At 49.1% G+C, this 24,786-nt stretch overlaps 1 protein-coding gene across 1 annotated transcript; it reads right to left on the bottom strand.

Moving 5' to 3' along the window:
* Positions 1–852: 852 nt before the first annotated feature.
* CFAP119 (cilia and flagella associated protein 119) lies at positions 853–24,760 on the bottom strand. Its single transcript, XM_068244124.1, has 8 exons — positions 24,690–24,760; positions 18,027–18,058; positions 17,611–17,676; positions 17,356–17,525; positions 16,553–16,623; positions 12,586–12,702; positions 10,967–11,036; positions 853–1,641 (listed from the first exon to the last, which is right to left on the bottom strand). Exons 2-8 carry the CDS (start codon positions 18,050–18,052, stop codon positions 1,529–1,531), a joined length of 633 nt encoding a protein of 210 aa, XP_068100225.1. The 5' UTR covers positions 18,053–18,058; positions 24,690–24,760; the 3' UTR covers positions 853–1,528.
* Positions 24,761–24,786: the final 26 nt, after the last annotated feature.

Raw genomic sequence — 24,786 nt, 5'->3', positions numbered from 1 at the left:
TACTGATTGTGCAGGGTGAGAAGAGATGTAGGATCAGAGGCCCTCAGGCAAGCCAGGAGATCAGAAGCCAGAGAAGAAGATCTCAGCCAATCCAGTTGTCAGAATCCATAGAATAGTCCCCAATCAAGCCAGGAAAACGGATTCTAGAGAACAGTCATCAGTCAAAGGAAAACAAGCCAGGAAAACAGAAGCCAGTGAGAAGTCGTTGACCAAGCCAGTGAGATATGGACCCTTATGCAATTAACATTTTCTCCTAAGAGATAATTTTTCATCTTGTATTTAAAATATTTTTTCAACATTTTGCAATCAAAGTACCAAAATGTAGGTGTAAGAGTATTATCAAAATTATTTTATTGCTTGCTGGTGGTTTAAATGGTATTTTATTGTCAAGTTGTAATAATATCACCTAGGAGAAAACAAGAAAAAGTGAATTGCATATGGTCTATGGTCTGATATTACACAAGAAGGATGATGCCCACCAGGGATCAGGACCAGATCCCTTGGGCATCAATTCAAAAGGAGTAGTCTGCACACATACGGTACTTGCTGGAACACTGTGCAAAAGTTTTACTGTCCCATCACATACCGGTACATGTGCAATTTACATCTGACCAGAAGGCCTGGTCAGACATAAATGGAGACGACTCCTTTTGAATTGAGGATTTGAGCAGCCCAGGAATTCAGCACCCACACCCCAGGTGTGCAGTTTCTATTTTCCTACAGATCCTTCGGGCGACATTGTTGAGCTGAGGCTGTACAGATGCATAGTTAGCCTATAGGCTAACAACACATTCTGTTGCAATGGGGGGGAGGAGATGCATCCGTGCTAATGGGGCTGGAGGAAGCCCCGTGTAAGTATCAATTCTTTTTATTATGACACCTCAGGTTTCCTTTAAACCAGTGTTGAATCCAAATACATCTGAAGGACATGGTTGTGGTCTCTTGAGAACAGCTACATGAAATAATTCCCCTCTGACACTGAATGGTGGTGCCTGGATACTTATTGACCAATGTCAGCAAGGCCATTTCTTGGGCAGGGCGAACGCCTTGGGCGCAGGCAGAAGGACATAACCGCTAGGGAGCTGGTGACGCGCGGTGCAGCCAAATGGAAGAAGAAAGATTACCAGCGCGGTCACCTTCCTTGATTCTTGGGCTGCCTGCATCACGTCAAGTCATCATCAGGTCACCACCGCGTGATGACACCTGATGTCCTGTAGCGGTACTGCAGGCTGTCAGTGTGCGGCGCCCATGGAGGAGTCCGCTTTCCGGGCTCTCTTTGCCTCTGTTCTCCTGGTCCCTTCTTCCTCCTGGATGAGCAGCTGGTCACTAGTAAGTAGGCAGATCTACTTGTGACCTGTGTGATTGTTCCTAAAGAGTATGGGCTCGTGAGTCCATGGGTGAAGGGGCGCAATTTATACACCCTTGCCCTGGGTGCAATTTAGCCTAGAAACTGCCCTGCAGCACAGTACCATCTGTGGAACAGGAGGCTAGCCATTGCTACAGCACAGTCTTCTTTACTGTCTGCCCTTTAAACAGAATGCATTCCAGCCTCTCTCTGGTCCTCTGTCACTTCCAGTTGGCTTTCCAGATTCCCAGCTTCTTCACAGATCTGCTGGCCATTCTGTTCCACATGAGGTTCTTCTGCAGAAAAACATAAGGTTCTGTTGACTTTTAGACTCTTTACCCAGAACTATTATTTTCCTATTGTGTGCTTAGAGGTATGGCCTGTAATGGGTTCCTCTGTTTCTCTCTGAGGAACTCTGATAGTGGGACTAGTGTTGGGCGAACAGTGTTCGCCACTGTTCGGGTTCTGCAGAACATCACCCTGTTCGGGTGATGTTCGAGTTCGGCCGAACACCTGACGGTGCTCGGCCAAACCGTTCGGCCACATGGCCGAACTAAGAGCGCATGGCCGAACGTTCCCCGAACGTTCGGCTAGCGCTGTGATTGGCCGAACGGGTCACGTGGTTCGGGCCCGGACGCGCTCTGATTGGCCGAACGGTCACGTGGTTCGGGTAAATAAATACCCGAACCACGTCATATCTCCGCCATTTCTCTGTGGGTTTAGCTTTGGGTAGGCAGGCAGGGTAGTTCGCTCTCCAGCCACGCTAGCCAGGGTCCCTCCCAGTCATTGTGTGTCGCTGCTGGGAACAGTAGTAGACCGCTCGCTCAGCCACACTATATATATATATATATATATATATATAGCATTGTTTACTGCCACTGTGTACCTCGCTCAGCCACGCTATATATAGGATTGTGTTTTCTGACACTCTGTGTACACGGCTTAGCCTGGCTATATAGCATTGTGTGTACTGCTACTGTGCACCTCGCTCAGCCACGCTATATATAGCATTGTGTTTTCTGACACTCTGTGTACACGGCTTAGCCTGACTATATAGCATTGTGTGTACTGCCACTGTGCACCTCGCTCAGCCACGCTATATATAGCATTGTGTTTTCTGACACTCTGTGTACACCGCTCAGCCAGACTATATACCATTGTTTACTGACACTCTGTGTACACCGCTCAGCCAGACTATATACCATTGTTTACTGACACTCTGTGTACACGGCTCAGCCTGACTATATAGCATTGTGTGTACTGCCACTGTGCACCTCGCTCAGCCACGCTATATATAGCATTGTGTTTTTTGACACTCTGTGTACACGGCTTAGCCTGACTATATAGCATTGTGTGTACTGCCACTGTGCACCTCGCTCAGCCACGCTATATATAGCATTGTGTTTACTGCCACTCTGTGTACACCGCTCAGCCAGACTATATACCATTGTTTACTGACACTCTGTGTACACCGCTCAGCCAGACTATATACCATTGTTTACTGACACTCTGTGTACACGGCTCAGCCTGACTATATAGCATTGTGTGTACTGCCACTGTGCACCTCGCTCAGCCACGCTATATATAGCATTGTGTTTACTGCCACTCTGTGTACACCGCTCAGCCAGACTATATACCATTGTTTACTGACACTCTGTGTACACCGCTCAGCCAGACTATATACCATTGTTTACTGACACTCTGTGTACACGGCTCAGCCTGACTATATAGCATTGTGTGTACTGCCACTGTGCACCTCGCTCAGCCACGCTTTATATAGCATTGTGTTTTCTGACACTCTGTGTACACAGCTTAGCCTGACTATATAGCATTGTGTGTACTGCCACTGTGCACCTCGCTCAGCCACGCTATATATAGCATTGTGTTGACTGCCACTCTGTGTACACCGCTCAGCCAGACTATATACCATTGTTTACTGACACTCTGTGTACACGGCTCAGCCTGACTATATAGCATTGTGTGTACTGCCACTGTGTACCTCGCTCAGCCACGCTATATATAGCATTGTTTACTGACACTCTGTGTACACGGCTCAGCCAGACTATATAGCATTGTTTACTGACACTCTGTGTACACCGCTCAGCCAGACTATATAGCATTGTGTTTACTTCCACTCTGTGTCTGCTGGGCCTGGGAACAGTAGTACACCGCTCACCTGCCACTGTATAGCATTGTGCTCTGTGTCGCTGCTGGGAATAGTGGTACACCGCTCACCCGCCACTGTATAGCATTGTGCTCTGTGTCGCTGCTGGGAATAGTGGTACTGTATAGCATTTCTGTACTGCCACTGTACTGCTGCCAGTCAGCGTGTACTGTAAGGATAAGTGAAATGAGGAAGAAATCTGGTGAAAGAGGAAGGGGCAAGGGAAGAGGTGTTTCCCCTGACGGTTCACGTACAGGCCACAGGGGAGCACCCAAGAAAACCCACTCAATACCGCCCATGTTGTCCAGGACAACAACCCTCACAGATCCAAAAGAACAGGACCAGATAATTACTTGGATGACCTCTCAAGCGTCCAGCAGTGGGTTAAGCAGCACCAGCACATCACGCACGAGGTCCGAGTCCTCAGCCAGTTACAAGGAGCCAGTGGGCACAAAGCTGACACAACCGGCAGCGACACCACGCACACAACTGCCAGATAACCAGTCCGATGAATTACCTCAGGACCAATGGGGTATTCGCAGGAGCTATTCCCAGCCCAACAAACTTCCACCTTTCAAAGGTCAATGGAGGAACAGCCAGAAATGTTGTGCCCGGATTCACAACCATTAACTGTGGGAAATGCACCGCGCACTGAAATACAAGGCGAGTCCGAGGAGGACTCGGAAACCCAAATCCCAGAGCAAGTTGGGCAGGAGGGGTTGCAATTGCAGGAGGTCGGCCGACAAGATCTGGAAGACGACGTTGGAGTGAGCTGCGCAGAGGTTGTTCTGGGGAGCTCTACTCCACGGCGGCGGCCCCCCACAATGACATATGGCGAGTTTGAGGAGATGGAAGAGGAGGGTATGGACAATGTGGACATAGACCCAGATTTTGTTTCTGAACGAGAACATCGCCGTCGTAGCAGCAGCACAGATGAGTCTGTTGAAGAACCCACTGCTGCACGAGTTCGCCTTGTGCCACAAGGTAGGCGGCGCGCAATTTCAGGCACCACAAGCGTGGAAGTTCAAGTGAGAGGCAAAAGAGGAGCAAACAGAAATCGCCAGCAAGGAGGCAGGTGCTCCAAAGTCTGGGCTTTCTTTGAAGACTGCACTGAGGATGTTACCATGGCGATTTGCAAGGTGTGCAAGACCCGCCTGAGCAGGGGGAAAAGTATTAACAACCTCTCCACCACCAGCATGAGCCGCCACATGCTATCCAAACATCCCACTCTGTGGGCAAACGCGGCAGGACAGGGTACCAGCAACACTGCCTCCCTTGGGTTCACCAGACTCACCACCAGACCCGCCTCAGCAGCAGCAGTAGCCCAGCCATTGCGTGGTTCACAACATTCACAAACATCAGACGACGCTGACACTGTCACTTTCCGGAGTAGTGCTCTTGAGGTCTCCCAGTGTTCATCAAACACAACAACCAACAGCCCTTCCGTGTGCAGCGCTACGGTTCAGTTGTCTGTGTCGGAGATGTTTGAGCGCAAGAGGAAATTGCCAGCAAATGACCCCCGGGCCGTAGCAGTAACAGCCAGCATAGCCAAGCTTCTGGCCTGCGAAATGCTGCCATATCGAGTGGTGGAGACAAACAGCTTCAAGGGCATGATGTCAGTGGCCATCCCACGTTACGTGGTTCCCAGCCGCTACCACTTTGCGCGCTCTGCAGTGCCTGAGTTGCATGAGCACGTGGTCAGCAAAATAACCCGAAGCTTGAAGAATGCCGTTGCCTGCAAGGTTCACCTCACCACTGACACTTGGACGAGTGCGTTCGGACAGGGTCGATACATCTCCCTTACCGCGCACTGAGTGAACCTTGTGGAGCCTGGCAGCGATTCCTCACCTGCTACGGCGCGGGTGTTGCCCACGCCGCAAACAGCTGCACCGCCGTCCCTCCCACTGGATAACAACAGCAGCACCTACCTCTCTGACTCCTTCTCCTCCAACGCATCTCAAAGCTGTACCTCATCCGGAAACGCTAACCCAGCAGCAGTAGGATCGTGGAAGCAGTGCAGCACAGCTGTTGGCATGCGTCAGCAAGCGTTGCTGAAGCTGATCTGCCTTGGGGATAAGCAGCACACAGGGGAGGAAATTTGGAAGGGAATAAAGGAACAGACGGATTTGAGGCTGGCACCGCTGGACCTGAAACCGGGCATGGTTGTGTGTGATAATGGGAGTAATCTCATTCGCGCTTTAAGGTTGGCTAAGCTGACACACATCCCTTGCCTGGCGCACGTGATGAACCTAGTAGTTCAGCGGTTCCTGAGGACATACCCAGGCGTGGCCGATCTTCTGTTGAAGGTGCGTCGAGTGGCCAAACATTGTAGAAATTCCAGTACTGCTTCGGGGGCACTCGCCAAGATGCAGGAGCGCTTCAATCTCCCCCACCATCGCTTGCTGTGTGATGTCCCTACGCGCTGGAATTCTACGCTGCACATGCTAGCACGCTTTTGTGAGCAGAAGAGTGCAGTGGTCCAGTACATGACGGCGCAGTACCGAGGCGCATCCGGACAGCTGCCAAGCTTCTGTGGATCCGATTGGGCCAACATGTTGGACCTCTGCCAAGTCCTCCAAAATTTTGAGCAATCCACGTTGCTTGTGAGCAGTGACAACTCTTCAGTCAGCATTACCATACCACTGCTGTGTTTACTGAAGAGGTCAATGTTGAAAATCAAGGAAACAGCTGTCATGATGCAACTGGGGGAATCTGAAGGAGAAAACGATCAGCGTGATGGTACCAACATCAGGCCATCCGCCTCAGGGAACGCTGGCCCCAGCAGCTATGACGAAGAAGAGGAGGAGGAACAGCTGGAGTTGGAGCAGGAATTTCATGCCACCACTGACGAGGGCCAGAGCGGTGCACGTTGGACTTCCACAATTCAGCGCGAATGGTCAGCAGAAGCAGACCAGGAGGAAGGTGACGACTGTGATGCATTACAACAACTATCACAACGCTCACAAGAGGATGATGAGGATTCTGGTAGGACTCTGGCACACATGGCTCAATTCATGCTAGACTGCATTGAACGCGACCCACGCATTGTGCGCATTCTGGACAACACCAATTACTGGGTTTATACCCTTCTGGATCCACGGTACAAACACAATGTTCCAAAACTGCTTGAAGAAAGAGTCAGACAGGTCAAAATGGAAGAATACCAGCAGGCCCTTGTGGAGACTTTAGAGAGGAGATTGACATCCTCCCCCTCCTCTAGCCAGTTGTACGCCGACAGACTGACTTCCGCAAACCCAGGACGACCAGGAGGGCAGCAAACAACGCAAGCCGCAGCTAGTGCCCAAAAGGGAATGGTATCGGCAGTGTCCTTGGAGTGGGAAAATTTTCTGACACCCATGCAGCAGCAGCCCACTGAACAGCAAGCGTGCAGATCCACCTCCAACACCGATCGCCTGGAGAAGATGGTCAAGGACTACATGTCAGATGACGTAGCTGTGTCAAACAATCCATCTGCACCCTTCAACTATTGGGTATCGAAGCTAGACACCTGGCACGAACTGGCAATGTACGCAATAGAGGTGCTGGCTTGCCCGGCAGCCAGCGTTATGTCGGAACGCTGTTTCAGTGCTGCCGGAGGCATCGTCACAGATCGGCGTATCCGCCTCTCCACAGAAAATGCAGACCGTCTGACTCAAATTAAAATGAATCAATCCTGGATTGGAAATGACTACGCAACACTCCAGGACCCCAACCAAGTAACATGACCAATGAACATCTGGGATGGTGTAGCGTTTCCGGTCCCTGTTTATTGAACCTCTCATCTGTATTACATTTATGACTGCATGGCGGCAAAAAGCATTACTGCTATATCCGCACGCTTTTTGTCCTCATGCAAGGCCTGGGTTGTTGTGTCTCAAAAAGCATGGCCTTCTCCTCCTGCGCCTGCTCCTGTTCCATCACGTGTGCTGCTGCTGCTGCTGGGTTAGCGTTGCCGGTCCGTTTATGGAACCTCTTATCTTTATTACATTTATGACTGCATGGCGGTACAAAGCATGCTATCCGCACGCTTCTTGTCCTCATGCAAGGCCTGGGTTGTTGTGTCTCACAAAGCGTGGCCTTCTCCTCCTGCGCCTCCTCCTGTTCCATCACGTCTGCTGCTGCTGGGTTAGCGTTGCCGCGTGGTCCCTGTTTATTGAACCACTTATCTTTATTACATTTATGACTGCATGGCGGTACAAAGCATGCTATCTGCACGCTTCTTGTCCTCATGCAAGGCCTGGGTTGTTGTGTCTCACAAAGCGTGGCCTTCTCCTCCTGCGCCTCCTCCTGTTCCATCACGTCTGCTGCTGCTGGGTTAGCGTTGCCGCGTGGTCCCTGTTTATTGAACCACTTATCTTTATTACATTTATGACTGCATGGCGGTACCTCATGCAAGGCCTGGGTTGTTGTGTCTCACAAAGCGTGGCCTTCTCCTCCTGCGCCTCCTCCTGTTCCATCACGTCTGCTGCTGCTGGGTTAGCGTTGCCGCGTGGTCCCTGTTTATTGAACCACTTATCTTTATTACATTTATGACTGCATGGCGGTACCTCATGCAAGGCCTGGGTTGTTGTGTCTCACAAAGCGTGGCCTTCTCCTCCTGCGCCTCCTCCTGTTCCATCACGTCTGCTGCTGCTGGGTTAGCGTTGCCGCGTGGTCCCTGTTTATTGAACCACTTATCTTTATTACATTTATGACTGCATGGCGGTACAAAGCATGCTATCCGCACGCTTCTTGTCCTCATGCAAGGCCTGGGTTGTTGTGTCTCACAAAGCGTGGCCTTCTCCTCCTGCGCCACCCTCCTCCTGTTCCATCACGTGTGCTGCTGCTGGGTTAGCGTTACGGTCCCTTTTCCTGGAACCTCTTATATGTATTACATTTATGACTGCATGCCGACAAAAAGCATGTTACCTGTGCAAAGAAAACAGACATTTCCCGCATTTAAAAGACAGTTTTCCCTTTGAAACTTTAAAATCGATTTTCTCAAAAACTATAAGCTCTTTTTGCTAAAAATTTTTTTCCTCTTGTACCCACTCCCAAGGTGCACATACCCTGTAAATTTGGGGTATGTAGCATGTAAGGAGGCTTTACAAAGCACAAAAGTTCGGGTCCCCATTGACTTCCATTATGTTCGGAGTTCGGCTCGAACACCCGAACATCGCGGCCATGTTCGGCCTGTTCGGCCCGAACCCGAACATCTAGATGTTCGCCCAACACTAAGTGGGACCTCTGTGCTCCTGAGATCCCAGCTCTGTACATCTGTCACACCCACTCCACTCTCCCTGCTAGATCCTTTTATTTTTTTGATGATTCTGGTAATGTGATCTCGAGGTTGAGGTAATTAAAGCCAAGAGATTAGAAATCTAATGTAAAGGTGGCTAAACATCTAGAAACTTGGTAGTTTGACCATGTGATTCACTAATTATCAAATCTGATGAAACTCTGTGCCACCACAAGCTTTCCCCATTGAAGATTTAACTGATTCTGGGCCGTAATTGGTTGAATGTATAGATCGGACATGCTGGGAAATCTCGGGTGAACATAGTCAATCAGGTGTGTGGGGATAATAGTGAGCTATAATCATGAATGCGACCGATCCCCTGACCAATTTCCCTCCAAAATGTTTTATGTGGACCCCCAATGCCTGTGCATTAAAATACCTGTCATGCCCTCCGCTGAGTGACCACTGCTGTGTGTGCCATACTCCTGCATTCAGGTCCTATGTGACTACCAGTAGTGTAGCTAAGAAGCTGTGGGCCCCAGTGCATGTTTTGCATTGGGGCCCCCTAAGCACACTACACATAACAATTGATACGGCGCATCAAAACTTGCCGGGGACAACCACAGTGTCAGAGGTGCAAGAAGGGGATGGGTACAGTTTAATGATTACTACTATTCAAAGTACCTATAGAAGTGATTACAAGCACAGGGCCAATAAAGAGCTAATACTGTGGTTGAGAGGACCCCATGGGGCCCCTCTAGCCCAAGGGCCTGATTACTACGCCACTGGTGACTACCTGCATATAAAATGGGGAGATTGCATGCTGGCGCCCCATGTGGCACCAGTTCGAAAGTACAGTAGACAGTCAGGGGACAGGTAAAGTAAGCATAGGCATCGGGGAAACAAAACATTTGGGGGGACACCGCAAGGAAGTGAGAGGAATATGGTGGCTGCCACATTTACTTCCTTTTCCTTTAGTTACCTGGCAGTCCTGCTGATTATTTCAGCTGCAGTAGTGTTTGAATCACACCAGAAACAAGCATGCAGCTAATCTTGCCAGACTTCAGTCAGGAACACCTAATCTGCATGCCCGTTCAGGGTCTATGTCTAAGGGCTCGTCTCCACTAGTGCGGCGTGCGTCTCGCAGACGCACACCTCACTGAGCCAGTGGGCGGGATCGCAGGCGAATCCCATGAGCCGTGCCATGCACGGCTATGGGATTCGCAGCCTCCGTGGCGAAATCTGCGGGGGGTTCCGGGCGAATCGCTCCCGCAAGCGATTCCGCCGCGGCGCCGTCATCCCCTATGGCAGAGTTTCCCTGTGCAAATGATGTGTGGGGAAACTCTGCAGAATCGCCGGCGAAACCGCCCTAGTGGAAACGGGCCCTAAAAGTATTAGGCTGCTTTCACAGTGGGACGTTACAAGCTGACGTTACAGCAGCCTGTAACGCAGCCCAACTCACAGCAATGAAAAATCAATGGGCTGTTCACAGTGCCCACGTTGCGTTACAGTGTAACGCTGGACGTTCTGGGAAAGTGCAGCATGCTGTGCGTTCTGCCGCGTTAGACTGTCTGCACATGCTCAGTAATGGGGTTTTTTTTACAGGAGAGAAGGAGCGGAGAGTCAGCTTTCGTACTTAGCCACATGGCTAATTAATATTCACTGCACTTGCAGTGTTTTCTTCCTGGAGCGGCCGCTGATTGGCTGGCGGGACCACGTGATGCGGAGTGTTCCGATCACATGGTCTCCGCAGCGCATAGGACAGAAAAGGCGCACCAAGAGCTGCATAACGCAGCTCTAGGTAGCGTCCTCCTCCAACATCACCAGGCGTTGCGTTAGGGGCACGTTATGCGACCTATAACGTCCCCTAAAACGTAACGTCCTGGTGGGAAAGAGGCCTTAGAGACAGTGGATCAGCAGGACAGCCAGGCAATTTGTATTGTTTAAAAGGAAATAAATATGACAGCCTCCATATCCCTATAACTTTAGGTGTCCTTTACCATACATGATTCACTGTAAATGTGGCATGATATTTGTTGTTGTAATGGGCGCCAAATATTTGAGCTTGTAACACATCCATGGCGTGTACATACCTTCCCACATGACTCTATAGTGGGCAGACCTTACCAGTGACTCCTCCCCAAGGACTAGAAGGAGGCACCATGTGGCCATTGGGTTGGTGTAACCCTTTCTTACATAATACCACGTTACACTGATCCTGATCCAATGCTATACACACCTTGTCCAGTGTCGGCTCCACCCTGTGGCTCTGACAGCCCCTCATAGGAGATGGACAGGTCTAAGTGTAGCTGTGGAAAGAGGATAGAAATAATGAAAGCGTTGTCAAACTATCACCATCTGGTGTCTGTCCTGTCCTTCACCACTATTGCTTAGGGCATGGAAAACTCTGAAGCAGAGGTGTTGGGTGAGACAGCATGGTGTACCACTACTGGCCAGATCCCACCTACTGTATCTCTGCCACAGTGGTCACTTATAAGGCATAACGCTAAAAAGGAAAATTGGGCACCTGGTGAAGCTGCTACTAAAATATCTTTAGTGTTAACAATATTTTACTATCCTCCATGATAGACTAATTCTAACACTAACCCTCACCTATCTACACCTAACCCTCACCTATCTACACCTAACCCTCACCTATCTACACCTAACACTCGCCCTCACCTATCTACACCTAACACTAACCCTCATCTATATACACCTAACACCAACCCTCATCTATCTACACCTAACACCAATCCTCACCTATCTACACCTAACACTCGCCCTCACCTATCTACACCTAACACTAACCCTCACCTATCTACACCTAACACTAACCCTCATCTATCTACACCTAATACTAACCCTCATCTATCTACACCTAACACCAATCCTCACCTATCTACACTTAACACTAACCCTAACCTATCTACACCTAACACTAACCCTAACCTATCTACACCTAACACTAACCCTCATCTATCTACACCTAACACCAACCCTCACCTATCTACACCTACGGTAACACTAACCCTCACGTATCCACACTTAACACTAACCCTCACCTATCTACACCTAAAACCATTAGTGGCTATGTGGGGTTCGGCTACATCATATTCAAACCTCATGCACCCAGTCACTTAACCCTGCCACCATCTGTTAACCAACTGCTATGTCCGCCACTCTGCCAATAATTGCACTGCTTCAGACAATTTGGCTACATCAGGTGCCCAAATAGTTCACTGGGTGCCACTATTGTCACAATTAACATTGCAGGCTATGGCAGCGCCATACCTACCCAAATTTCCCGCTTCCACTGGTAAGATATCATGGTGTGTACTGCCATTGACGGAGTGCTCCTTTCTTCTTTGAATAGATTCCCTTGCTGACCCAGAGCTTCTGTTCTGGGAGTAGCACTGTCTGATCACATTAAGGAATGATTGTCAAGACTGGATGGGCTATTCCCTTAGCCAATGTTATTTTGATTACACAGATTTGCCATTGCCTACATCACACTGGTTATAAGTCAACTGTGAGACAGTGTGGTGTACTGCCAGTGTCAGGACCACATCACTCTGGGGCAGAGGTCATTGATGAAACAGCATGATGTACTGCTATTGGCCGGATCGTTTATCACTCTGAGACAGGTGATTGCTGAGACAGTATGATGTACTGCTATTGGCTGGATCATACAACACTCAGAGGCAGAAGTCATTGATGAGACTGCATTGGACCCTGCCATTGGCCCGATCACACACGACTTTGGGGCAGAGGTCAGTGGTGAAACACCATGCAGTCCTTCCAATGGCCAGTTTAAACATTCATTTGGACAATGTGTAAGAGGTTTGGCCTTCTTACCTGAGGTGTGAAGACATATTTGTAGAGCTTGAAGTGTCGGAAATAGGTGTTTAGAATATATTCGGATATGTGCAGCACCTGCTGCTGTGTGAAAAGGGCGACACTGAATGGAGGTCTCTACAAAACAAACAAAACATATCGGAATGAGTACAAGTAGAAAAGAATCCCACCTGGAACTGATATCCAGCTACCTCACTGGGAATGCAGTGGGCATATTGTTGTATGGGAAAAGACAACATTCAGCTGTCCTTCTGCTACCTTGGACTGCCTGTCTCAGGCCTAGATTTACATCACAGGAGCCTATAGGCACAGATGCCTGGCACCCTAGACTTCATCCTCCATGAACCTACAAACCCTGCTGAACCGCTCCGCAAGTGTGCTGGCTGTCCCAGCTGTCACTTCACCCTTCGTTCCCTTGCCCGTCATAGGAAGCTACAGGTGCCACTTAGTATTATGTAGCCAGAGCTATCCTCAGTAGTAAGTAGCTGCCCCCAAGTAAGTTAGCTAGAGATGCCCCAAGTAAAGGGAGATCTGGTCAGTGGAATGCCGTGACCTCTCATTTACACTCTGTTTGGGACTCTGCATAGGGAAAGAGGGAGGGAGGCATCTTTACATCATCAGGCACCTGTAGGCATGTGCATACAGTGCCTAGTAAATTGGACCCTGCTCTATTTACAACAGTCCTTTTTACCCTGGAGGAAACCTACAAAAAAATTTGGATTTTGTGGAACTGCTGCACCAAAGTAATACCGAGGTGAAAACTGGGGGAATCGGAGCCCATAGAAAGGTGAGGGCATTGTTGCAGACACTTACTGTGGTGTCCTTTGTCTCCCGAAATGCTCCATTTGCATGCAAATTGTTCTGGTACAGGCTCCAACCAGAGGAAGTCACGACCTCTGAGCCAGATCTAGTTGGCCGCGTACACGCAGTAACTCGGTGCCACTGCTCTGTCTGTGCTCGCAGCATTCTCACAACGCCAATATGACACCGGGAGCATGGACAAAGCAGTGGCACTGAGCTACTGCGCATACACAGACAACTACATAGAGTTCAAAGGCTGGTGACTTCCTAGGGTCAAAGCCTGTACCAGAATGATTTACTTGCAAACTGAGCCTCTCAGGTGTTCGCAACAATTCCCTCATGTATTTCTGAGCTCTGGGGTTTTTACCTCTGTATTTCTTTAACAACATGATGGGAGTTATTTTGCAGGGGGCATGGTCTTTAAAGGATACCCAAAGTGACATGATGAGATAGACGTGGGTATGTACAGTGCCTAGCACACAAATAACTATGCTGTGTTCCTTTTTTTCTTTCTCTGCCTGAAAAAGTTAAATATCAGGTATGTAAGTAGCTGACTCAGTCCTGACTCAGACAGGAAGTGACTACAGTGTGACCCTCACTGATAAGAAATTCCCCTTTTTATCTCTTTCTTGCTCTCAGAAGCCATTTTCTGCGATGAAAGTGTTTTATAGTTGTAATTTCTTATCAGTGAGGGTCGCACTGTAGTCACTTCCTGTCTGAGTCAGGAATAAGTCAGCCACTTACATACCTGATATTTAACTCTTTCAGGCAGAGAAAGAAAAAAAGGAACACAGCATAGGTATCTGTGTCCTAGGCACTGTACATACACATGTCTAACTCATCATGTCACATATCACCTCGGGTATCCTTTAAAAGTGAGTGACTAAATCCTTTATCATGGCAACCTCCTTGTTTCGCCCCATTCCATGTTTCGCCTTCAATTTGCTATTATAGTGGCCTGCATTAGCATTTCTTATTATCTTGTTTCTACTGCACTTTACTATATAACCGTGTACCAAGATTGATGATTTCTCAAACCAGACATCAATTCTGCACGTTTTCTAGGTGTATTGCTGGATGTTCTGAACCACTGGACTGAGAGGATTACTACCAGCACATCGGTGAAGACTAAGGAATACAAACACTTCAGAGATGCTTAAAATGCTTGTGGTTGCCCAGACCAGGTCTTTGTAAAGACAACAGAAAGGCAAAAATAAATAACTAGGCAGAGGAACAGAAGAGAGAATCAGAAACCACAAAGGAACATAATGATCATGTATATAGCTGGAAAGAAAGGACACCCTGTTGAAGATACAGCGGTGTGCACCTTTTGGGCAGAGAAAAAACAAGAAAGAGGCCACCTATGTCAGGCTGGAACAACTGTTCCTAAACGGGAGAGTTCCTTTGATGCTATTCGTTATCAACACAAAAGCACTATAGTATCAATTAGCTAGTCTGGCTGAATGAGATTAGCTGTTCTTAAAGGAAACATCAGGCAAAAAATGTAAAATCAGCTTTACTCAGCTGGGGCTTTCTCAAGCCTCTTGCAGCCGACTGTCCCACGCTGGTTGCTCTGCCGCCGTCCCGAGCTTCCCGCACGCTGTTCAGGCCGACCTCGAGGTCGTCTTTACTGCGGCTGCAGGAAGCGCCGCTGTCAATCATGGGCACGTGGTCTGCGACGTACTGTGCAGGCGGAGAACTGCTGCACCTGTGCAATACGCCGCGGACCACGTGGCCATGATTGACAGTGGCGCTACACGCAGCCGCAGTAAGGGCAACCTCGAGAGCCCAGGACGGCGGTGGAGAGCAAAGCGATCAGCGTGGGACAGTCGGCTGCAAGGGGCTGGAGAAAGCCCCAGGTGAGTAAAGCTGATTTTACATTTTTTGCCTGTTTCCTTTAAAGGATACCCGAGGTGACATGTGACATGATGAAATAGATATGGGTATGTACAGTGCCTAGCTCACAAATAACTATGCTGTAATCCTTTTTTCTTCTTCTGCCTGAAAGAGTTAAATATCAGGTATGTAAGTGGCTGACTCAGTCCTGACTCAGACAGGAAGGTGACTACAGTGTGACTGTCACTGATAAGAAATTCCAACTATAAAACACTTTCCTAGCAGAAAATGGCTTCTGAGAACAGGAAAGTGATAACAAGGGTCAATAGTTCATATATTTTAGCTCTAGTATACTTCAATGAATTTGTCATTGAGCAAAAACAATAAAACAGTTAAAGTAAAACTGTGGAATATCTTAAAAAGTAATTTTTAGGAGCAGGAAAATAGATACAATCGTTTATTGCATTTGTTTATTTTCACCTTGGGTGTCCTTTAAAAAAACTCAAAAGACCCTCCGCTTATAAGAACTTAAAGGGAACCCAATGTAAGAATGATATGGAGGCTGCCATATTTATTTCCTTTTCAACAATGCAAGTTTCCTGGCTGTCCCCCTGACCCAGTGTCTAATACTTTTAGCCATAGACCCTGAACAAGCATGCAGATAAGGTGCTCTGACTGAAGCCTGATTGGATTAGCCATATGCTTATATTCAGGGTTGTGAGTCAGACAGTACTGATGCAAGAAGATCAGCAGGGCTGCCAGGCAACTGGTATTGTTTAAAAGGAATTAAATATAGCAGCCTCCATTTACCTCTAACCTTGGGTTCACTTTAATAATTTATAGATCGAACACAAAAAAGACGTCTATCAGAAGCTGTAAGAATTTAGGGATTGGATTCTTGCAGTATAGAACCCCTCATTTACATTAGAGAGCCACTGTTTAGCAAGAAGACTGGATATGCAGAGTTCCCCTTTAAAAACATTTATAGAGAAGAAACACTTCTCGGGTTTTTAGCAGAATGTTTTGCTTGCAGAAGGACAGAGCAAATTATCAGCTCAAATGTGCAGACATCCAGGCGGGCAGAACATAAACAAACTCACCTCAATTCCAAAACATATGAAAACACATGAATTCTGGGAATCAGGGTACAAGACCCCGGAAGCTCCAATTTTGGTATAGGTCACAGGGCATGCGCAGTAAGGACTGTGCCTGTCACCCCATCACATGCTCTGACCAGCCAATCGCAGGCCTAGCATGTGGTGGACAGCAGACTCCAACCCCTGACCTCTGACATAAAGCACTAAATAATAACTTCAAATACAACACTTACATGGACAGCGTGGCATAAGAGCATCTCCTTGAAATATCTATAACAGTCGTCCATATTTCCCAGTGATGTCTCTGGATAAAGAAGCAGACAGAATTGATGGTAAGGTAAGATCTAATTCCCAAAAGACTCATTGGTGTAGATAAGGACTACAGAGGAGGAACTGAGCTTCAGAGAAAACATAGTGGGAAAGGGAAATGATTAAGATTAAAGAAGAATAACTGATATCCAAAGGACATGATGGAGAGACTAGAGAAATAACTGAGGCAAAGAGGAAATTATGGAAAATGGGACTATAGAGGAACAACTGAGAGCCAGAAGAAATGATGGAAGAGAGGAGCATTCTAGAGAAGAGGAATTAAAGTGAGAAGGAACATCAAGGATTATTTATTGTAATTATTTATATAGCGCCGACATATTACGCAGCACTGTACAGAGTATATTGCCTTGTCGCTAACTGTCCCTCAGAGGGGCTCACAATCTAATCCCTACCATAGTCATATGTCTGTATGTATCATGTAGTGCATGTATCATAGTCTAGGGGCAATTTAGAAATAAGCCAATTAACTTATCTGTATGTTTTTGGAATGTGGTGGAAACCAGAGTGCCTGGGAGAACATACAAACTCCTTGCAGATATTGACCTGCCTGGGATTCCGAGGACCCAGCCCTGCAAGGCGAGAGCGCTAATCACCACGCCCCCGTCCAGCCCCAGGATGCAGTAATGCAGAAGAGAAACAGGTCAAGAGGAAAACCAAGGTATAAAAGATACATGGCTTCCAGATACCTTTCATTACTGTGACTTACCTATACATGTAGCATGAGTCTCTTTGACAATAGAGAACAGACAGGAGGTTTGTTCCCTGGTGAATCCACTGTCCCAACAAAACCTCACAGTGTAGTAATAAAGGTCCAGCAGTGCAGAGGCAGAAGGCAGACACAAGTGGTCCTCCAAATGTAGGATTTGGGACAGTAATCTGCTTGGTGGGGACAAAATATGAGACAAAATGGTGCTAAAGTGGTCAGCCTTTATCTGGTAAACATAGACCATAAATATCTTACCTGAGAACCTCCGCTGAACTCTCTGCTCTTTCCAGCTTCTCTACATCACGTAAGGGAAGATCCTTCCTGAATGCAACACAGACCAGAGGGCACCTTTACACTAAAGCAATGCATAAGGCTATAACAGTGGCCAAATTAAAGAGGAACCACAGAAATTATATTTAAACTCCAAGTACTGTGGAGACGTACAGAATATAGAACAGCAACAGTTCAGGGGGATGGTTTTCAGAGGATATTGTGGAGAAGTACAAAGAAACAAAACACTTTAGAGAGCTACAGTATATACAGCATTTTGTGCCACAGATTACCATGCAGAAAACTGCACCATGGAAAACCATATTTTAGAGATGGGAGATGTGGTAGATGGCCTTTATCATAGTGGTTATTAGCCCAGCACAGAGAAATGGTCAATTTACCAGATACAGATATGAGGTTTCTTCATCTTCACCTGGAAAAAGAAGGTTGCATTGATTAATAATTTTACCCGGCTCTGTCCAGTTTCCACATTTAATAACTCTTCATTCCCCCTTTCAGATCACAATCTCATAACGTTTACAATCAGCCCCTCCCTGCCTCCTCCAGCTACTGTAGTGCAGCCATCACGCTTATGCAGGAATTATCGCAACCTCGACCTCTGCTCCCTAGCTGACTCTCTAAAACCCCTGGGCTCCCTGTCATCCTACACTGACCCCGAGTCAGCATCCATCTACTACTCCACCACAGTCTCTGCTGCCATGAACACAGCCGCCCCTCTCACCAACTTCAGCCCCCGCCGCATCAACAGACAGCCCTGGCTGACTGAACCCATCAAACAACTGAAAAGACAGTCCAGGGCAGCAGAACGGCAGTGGAGGAAAAGCTCCAACGCAGATGACTTTGCCCACTATAAAAACACGCTGCTCCAGCTCAGGGACGCTCTCTCACTTGCAAAGCAGTCATACTTCTCTATACTTATTTCTTCACAATCCCATAACCCTAAACAACTTTTTAACACCTTCAACTCTCTTCTCCACCCCCCGCCTCCCCCTACAACCACAAGCTTGTCTGCAGAGGACTTTGCAGCATATTTTGTGAGCAAAATTGAAACGCTACAGAACAGCTTTCAAAAGCAACCCTCTTCACCGGTCCAATCACCTCTTCCTTTTTCCTCTCTGCCCGGCAGCTCCCCTACTATTAACTATCCCTCTCCACATAACCACTCACCCATTTAAACCCCCTCCCTGCTAACAACCTTCTCTGCCTTAACTGAACAGCATCTTTCTTCACTAATCTCTAAAGCTCATCTTACTACATGCGCCTCAGACCCTATTCCCTCTCATCTTATCCCCCAGCTCTCCTCCCCCCTCATTCCTGCTTTAACAACACTGTTTAACCTTTCCATCTCAACTGGCATTTTCCCTTCTTCATTTAAACAAGCTATCATAACGCCACTAATCAAAAAACCCTCTTTAGACTCTACTGCCCTTTCTAATTACCGCCCAGTCTCTCTCCTTCCCTTTGCCTCCAAACTGCTGGAACGCCACATTTACTCAGAGTTGTCTAACTTTCTCTCTGCTAATTCCCTGTTGGACCCCTTCCAGTCTGGCTTCCGCCCTCAACACTCTACGGAAACCGTTCTCACTAAGGTTGCCAATGACCTCCTAGTTGCTAAAGCCAAAGGCAGATTTTCGGTACTAATACTCCTAGATCTGTCCTCTGCCTTCGACACTGTTGATCATACCCTGCTTCTCCAAACCCTCTCAACACTGGGAATCAAGGGCTTAGCACACTCCTGGCTCAACTCTTACCTGTCTGGACGTTCTTTCATGGTGTCCTATGCCAATACCAACTCCTCTCCACGCCCACTGTCTGTGGGAGTACCACAAGGGTCCGTCCTTGGACCCCTCCTCTTTTCCATTTACACCCATGGCCTGGGACAGATAATAAGCTCTTTTGGGTTTCAATACCACCTCTATGCTGATGACACCCAAATTTATTGTTCTGCCCCAGACCTCTCCACACTACTATCAAAAGTCCCCAAATGTCTATCCGCTGTATCTACATTTATGTCATCCCGCTTCCTTAAACTCAATATGAGCAAAACGGAGATTGTAATATTTCCACCTTCGCTCTCTGTTCCACCTCCCACTGTCACAATCAATGTAGAGAACACCCCAATAGCATCAACCCCCAAAGCTCGTTGCCTAGGGGTAACTCTGGACTCTGAGCTCTCCTTTAAACCACATATTAACACTTTAACTACCTCCTGCTACTTCCATCTCAAAAACATTTCCAGAATCCGTCCCTTCCTTTCACAAGAAGCAACTAAAATGCTTGTGCATGCCCTAATCATCTCCCGTCTTGACTACTGCAACACCCTACTCTGTGGTCTACCAAAAAGCAGATTGGCACCTCTCCAATCCCTACTAAACTCTGCGGCCCGTCTCATCCACATCTCTTCTAGATCCTCTGAGGCAGCCCCTCTCTGCCAATCCCTCCATTGGTTACCAGTTGCCCAAAGGATCCAGTTTAAACTTCTCACACTTGCATACAAAGCTCTACACAAGCTATCGCCTCCATACATTTCCTCTTTAATCTCCAGATACCTCCCCGCTCGGACCCTCCGTTCCTCACAGGAGACCCTTTTGTCCTCCAGCCTAGTCACCTCCTCTCACTCTCGCATCCAAGACTTCTCACGGGCGGTCCCTCTCCTTTGGAACTCTCTCCCTCAACCGGTTCGTCATGCCACGAGTCTGGAAACCTTCAAACGTACTCTGAAAACACACCTGTTCAGACAAGCCTATAATTTGCTATAGGCAGCACTGAAGGCACACTGGCTCACCCACTAATCCTTGTGTTTCCTTCCCCTTTGTTTCCTCCCCACTACCCTCTAGATTGTAAGCTCGCAAGGGCAGGGACCTCCTCCTAGTGTTTCTCATACTGCTGTAACTTTAACATATGTATATGTACCAACTACATATCAACTATGTATGTATCTGTATTTACTCTATTCAATGTCATGACTGTACAGTGTCTTGTATTTCTTATGTATATTTGTTCCCCATTATTTGTTTGTACTATGTACAGCGCTACGGAAGATGTTGGCGCTATATAAATAAAAAATAATAATTAAATAATAATAATACAATGGTAGAGCCAAGTCAGTAATAAAACACCAAAGGCACTAGGAAGCAAGGACACACTACACTAGGGAGCTGTGACACACTATGGGGACACTAGGGAGCTGGGATACACTATGGGGGACACTAGGGAGCTGGAAAACACTATGGGGGACACTAGGGAGCAGGGACACACTATGGGGGACACTAGGGAGCTGGGACACACTATGGGGACACTAGGGAGCTGGAACACACTATGGGGACACTAGGGAGCTGGGATACACTATGGGGGACACTAGGGAGCAGGGACACACTATGGGGGACACTAGGGAGCTGGAACACACTATGGGGACACAAGGGAGCAGGGACACACTATGGGGGACACTAGGGAGCTGGGACACACTATGGGGGACACCAGAGAGCTGGGGTACACTATGGGGACACTAGGGAGCTGGGACACACTATGGGGGACACTATGGGGACACAAGGGAGAAGGGACACACTATGGGGGACACTAGGGAGCAGGGACACACTATGGGGACACTGGGGAGCTGGGACACACTATGGGGGACACCAGAGAGCTGGGGCACACTATGGGGACACTAGGGAGCTGGGGAACACTAGGGAGCTGGGACACACTATGGGTCTCTAGGGACTATGGGACACTAGGGAGCTGGGGCACACCATGGAGGACACTAGGGAGCTGGGGCACACCATGGAGGACACTAGGGAACAGGGACACACTATGGGGGACACTAGGGAACAGGGACACACTATTGGGACGCTAGGGATCAGGGACACACTATGGGGGACACTAGGGATCTGGAAAACACTATGGGGGACACTAGGAAGCAGGGTAACACTATGGGGACACTAGGGAGCTGGAACACACTATGGGGGACACTATGGGGACACAAGGGAGCAGGGACACACTATGGGGGACACTAGGGAGCAGGGACACACTATGGGGGACACTTGGGAGCTGGGACACACTATGGGGACACTAGGGAGCTGGGACACACTATGGGTGGACACTAGGGAGCAGGGACACACTATGGGGGACAAGAGGGAGCAGGGACTCACTATGGGGGACACGAGAGAGCTGGGGCACACTATGGGGACACTAGGGAGCTGGAAAACACAATGGAGAACACTAGGGAGCTGGGACACACTATAGGGACTATGGGGACACTAGAGAGCTGGGGCACACCATGGAGGACACTAGGGAGCTGGGACACACCATGGAGGACACTAGGGAGCTGGGACACACTATGAAAGACACACCATGGGGGACACTAGGGAGCTGGGACACACTATGGGGGACACCAGAGAGCTTGGGCACACTATGGGGACACTAGGGAGCTGGGAAACACTATGGGGGACATTAGGGAGCTGGGACACTCTATGGGAGACACCAGGGAGCTGGGACACACTATGGGGGACACCAGGCAGCTGGGGGACACTAGGGAGCTGGGGGACACTATGGTAGACACTAGGGAGCTGGGACACGCTATGGGAGACACTAGGGAGCTGGGACACACTATGGGGGACACCAGGAAGCTGGGAGACACTAGGGAGCTGGGACACACTATGAGGGATACTAGGGAGCTGGGGCACACTATGAGGGACACCAGGGAGCTGGGAGACACTAGGGAGCTGGGACACAAAATGGGGACACTAGGGAGCTGGGATACACTATGGGGAGCACTAGGGAGTAGGGACACACTATGGGGGATACCAGGGAGCAGGGACACACTATGGGGACACTAGGGAGCTGGGATACACTATGGGGACACTAGGGAGCTGGGATACACTATGGGGACACTAGGGAGCTGGGACACACTATGGGGACACTAGCGAGCTGGGATACACTATGGGGACACTAGGGAGCTGGGTTACATGACGGGGGGCACTAGAGAGCTGGGACACTAGGGAGCTGGGATACACTATGGGGAGCACTAGGGAGCTGGGGCACGAGGATGCTGTGACTCACTATGCGAGATACACTATGAAGGAAACTGGAGGGGGGGGGGGGGAGGGGAAGCTGGGTCTTACTATGGATAGCAATAGGAAACTGGGACATACTGGGACACTAGCTAGCTTAGATACACTGTGGGACACTGGGAAACATTATGTGGGGCACTCAAAAACTACAGTTACATGACGTGGGGCAGTAAGAAACTGGGACATACTATGGGAGACACTAGGGAGCAGGGACACACTTTGGGGGACACTAGGGAGCAGGGACACACTATGGGGACACAAGGGAGCAGGGACACACTATGGGGACACTAGGGAGCAGGGACACACTATGGGGGACACTAGGGAGCTGGGACACACTACGGGGGACACCAGAGAGCTGGGGCACACTATGGGGACACAAGGGAGCTGGGACACACTATGGGGACACTAGTGAGCTGGGGCACACTATGGGGACACAAGGGAGCTGGGACACACTATGGTGGACACTAGGGAGCAGGGACACACTATGGGGGACACAAGGGAGCAGGGACACACTATGGGGGACACTAGGGAGCTGGGACACACTATGGGGGACACAAGGGAGCAGGGACACACTATGGGGGACACTAGGGAGCTGGGACACACTACGGGGGACACCAGAGAGCTGGGGCACACTATGGGGACACAAGGGAGCTGGGACACACTATGGGGACACTAGGGAGCTGGGGCACACTATGGGGACACAAGGGAGCTGGGACACACTATGGTGGACACTAGGGAGCAGGGACACACTATGGGGGACAAGAGGGAGCAGGGACACACTATGGGGGACACCAGAGAGCTGGGGCACACTATGGGGACACTAGGGAGCTGGGAAACACTATGGAGAACACTAGGGAGCTGGGACACACTATGGGGACACTAGGGAGCTGGGACACACTATGGGGACACTAGGGAGCTGGGATACACTATGGGGAGCACTAGGGAGCTGGGATACACTATGGGGGACACTAGTGAGCTGGGATACACTATGGGGGACACTAGGGAGCTGGGACACACTATGGGGTCACTAGGGAGCTGGGACACACTATGGGGACACTAGGGAGCTGGGATACACTATGGGGAGCACGAGGATGCTGTGACTCACTATGCGAGATACACTATGAAGGACACTGGGGGGGGGGGGGGGAGGGGAAGCTGGGTCTTACTATGAATAGCAATAGGAAACTGGGACATACTGGGGCACTAGCTAGCTTAGATACACTGTGGGGCACTCAAAAACTACAGTTACATTACGTGGGGCAGTAAGAAACTGGGACATACTATGGGGGTCACTAGGGAGCTGGAACACACTATGGGGGACACTAGGGAGCAGGGACACACTATGGGGACACTAGGGAGCAGGGACAAACTATGGTGGACACTAGGGAGCTGGAACACATTAGGAGGGCACTAGGAAACTGGGAAACGTTATGGGAGGTACTAGGAAGCTGGAACACGCTATGGTGCACATTAGAAAGCTGGGATACACTATGAAAAAGAACAGAAAATGAGACATGCTATTAAGGTACATACAACAAGAAACTAATACATAGAGTGAGGGGTTTAGCAGGTCTGTGGTAACACCAGGGAGCTGGGGCACACTATGGGGGACATTCTGCAATGACACACTGGCAGGCTGGCTGTGAGTCTGTGAGAACAAACTGCTCACCCTCAGCCAGTCGGCCGTCCTCCATTCCTCCTCAATCAGGACAGCAGTGCCACCTCCTCCCTTCTGCTGTGCAAGTCAAATGAAACACTGCTGCTCTCCTGCCTCCCTCCTCCTCACTCACTGTCAGACTCCTCACACAGTACAACAAGCTGCTTTGCTTGGAAAAAGCATGGGAAAAGTCCAGTCAAAATTAGTTTGATTGCCAGTCCCGTTCAGCGCCGCATGCGAATGGCATGCAAGCTGGAATTAGCATCTAGGTGAGCAGATCCAGGCAGGCATGATATATACTGGAAGGGGTCGCTACAGACCTGGAGTGTCCCCGGAACAGACTCTGCTTCTCCCCGGCCTCCTCCAGCGCGCGTCCCGTCTCCTGGCAACCGTAACCAAGCGCAACCAGCTGCTGCC

Source organism: Hyperolius riggenbachi, chromosome 7 (assembly GCF_040937935.1).
Source record: "Hyperolius riggenbachi isolate aHypRig1 chromosome 7, aHypRig1.pri, whole genome shotgun sequence".
NCBI lineage: Eukaryota > Metazoa > Chordata > Amphibia > Anura > Hyperoliidae > Hyperolius > Hyperolius riggenbachi.
Note: the sequence above shows the minus strand (reverse complement) of the source record. Positions and strands in the feature narration are given on the sequence as shown.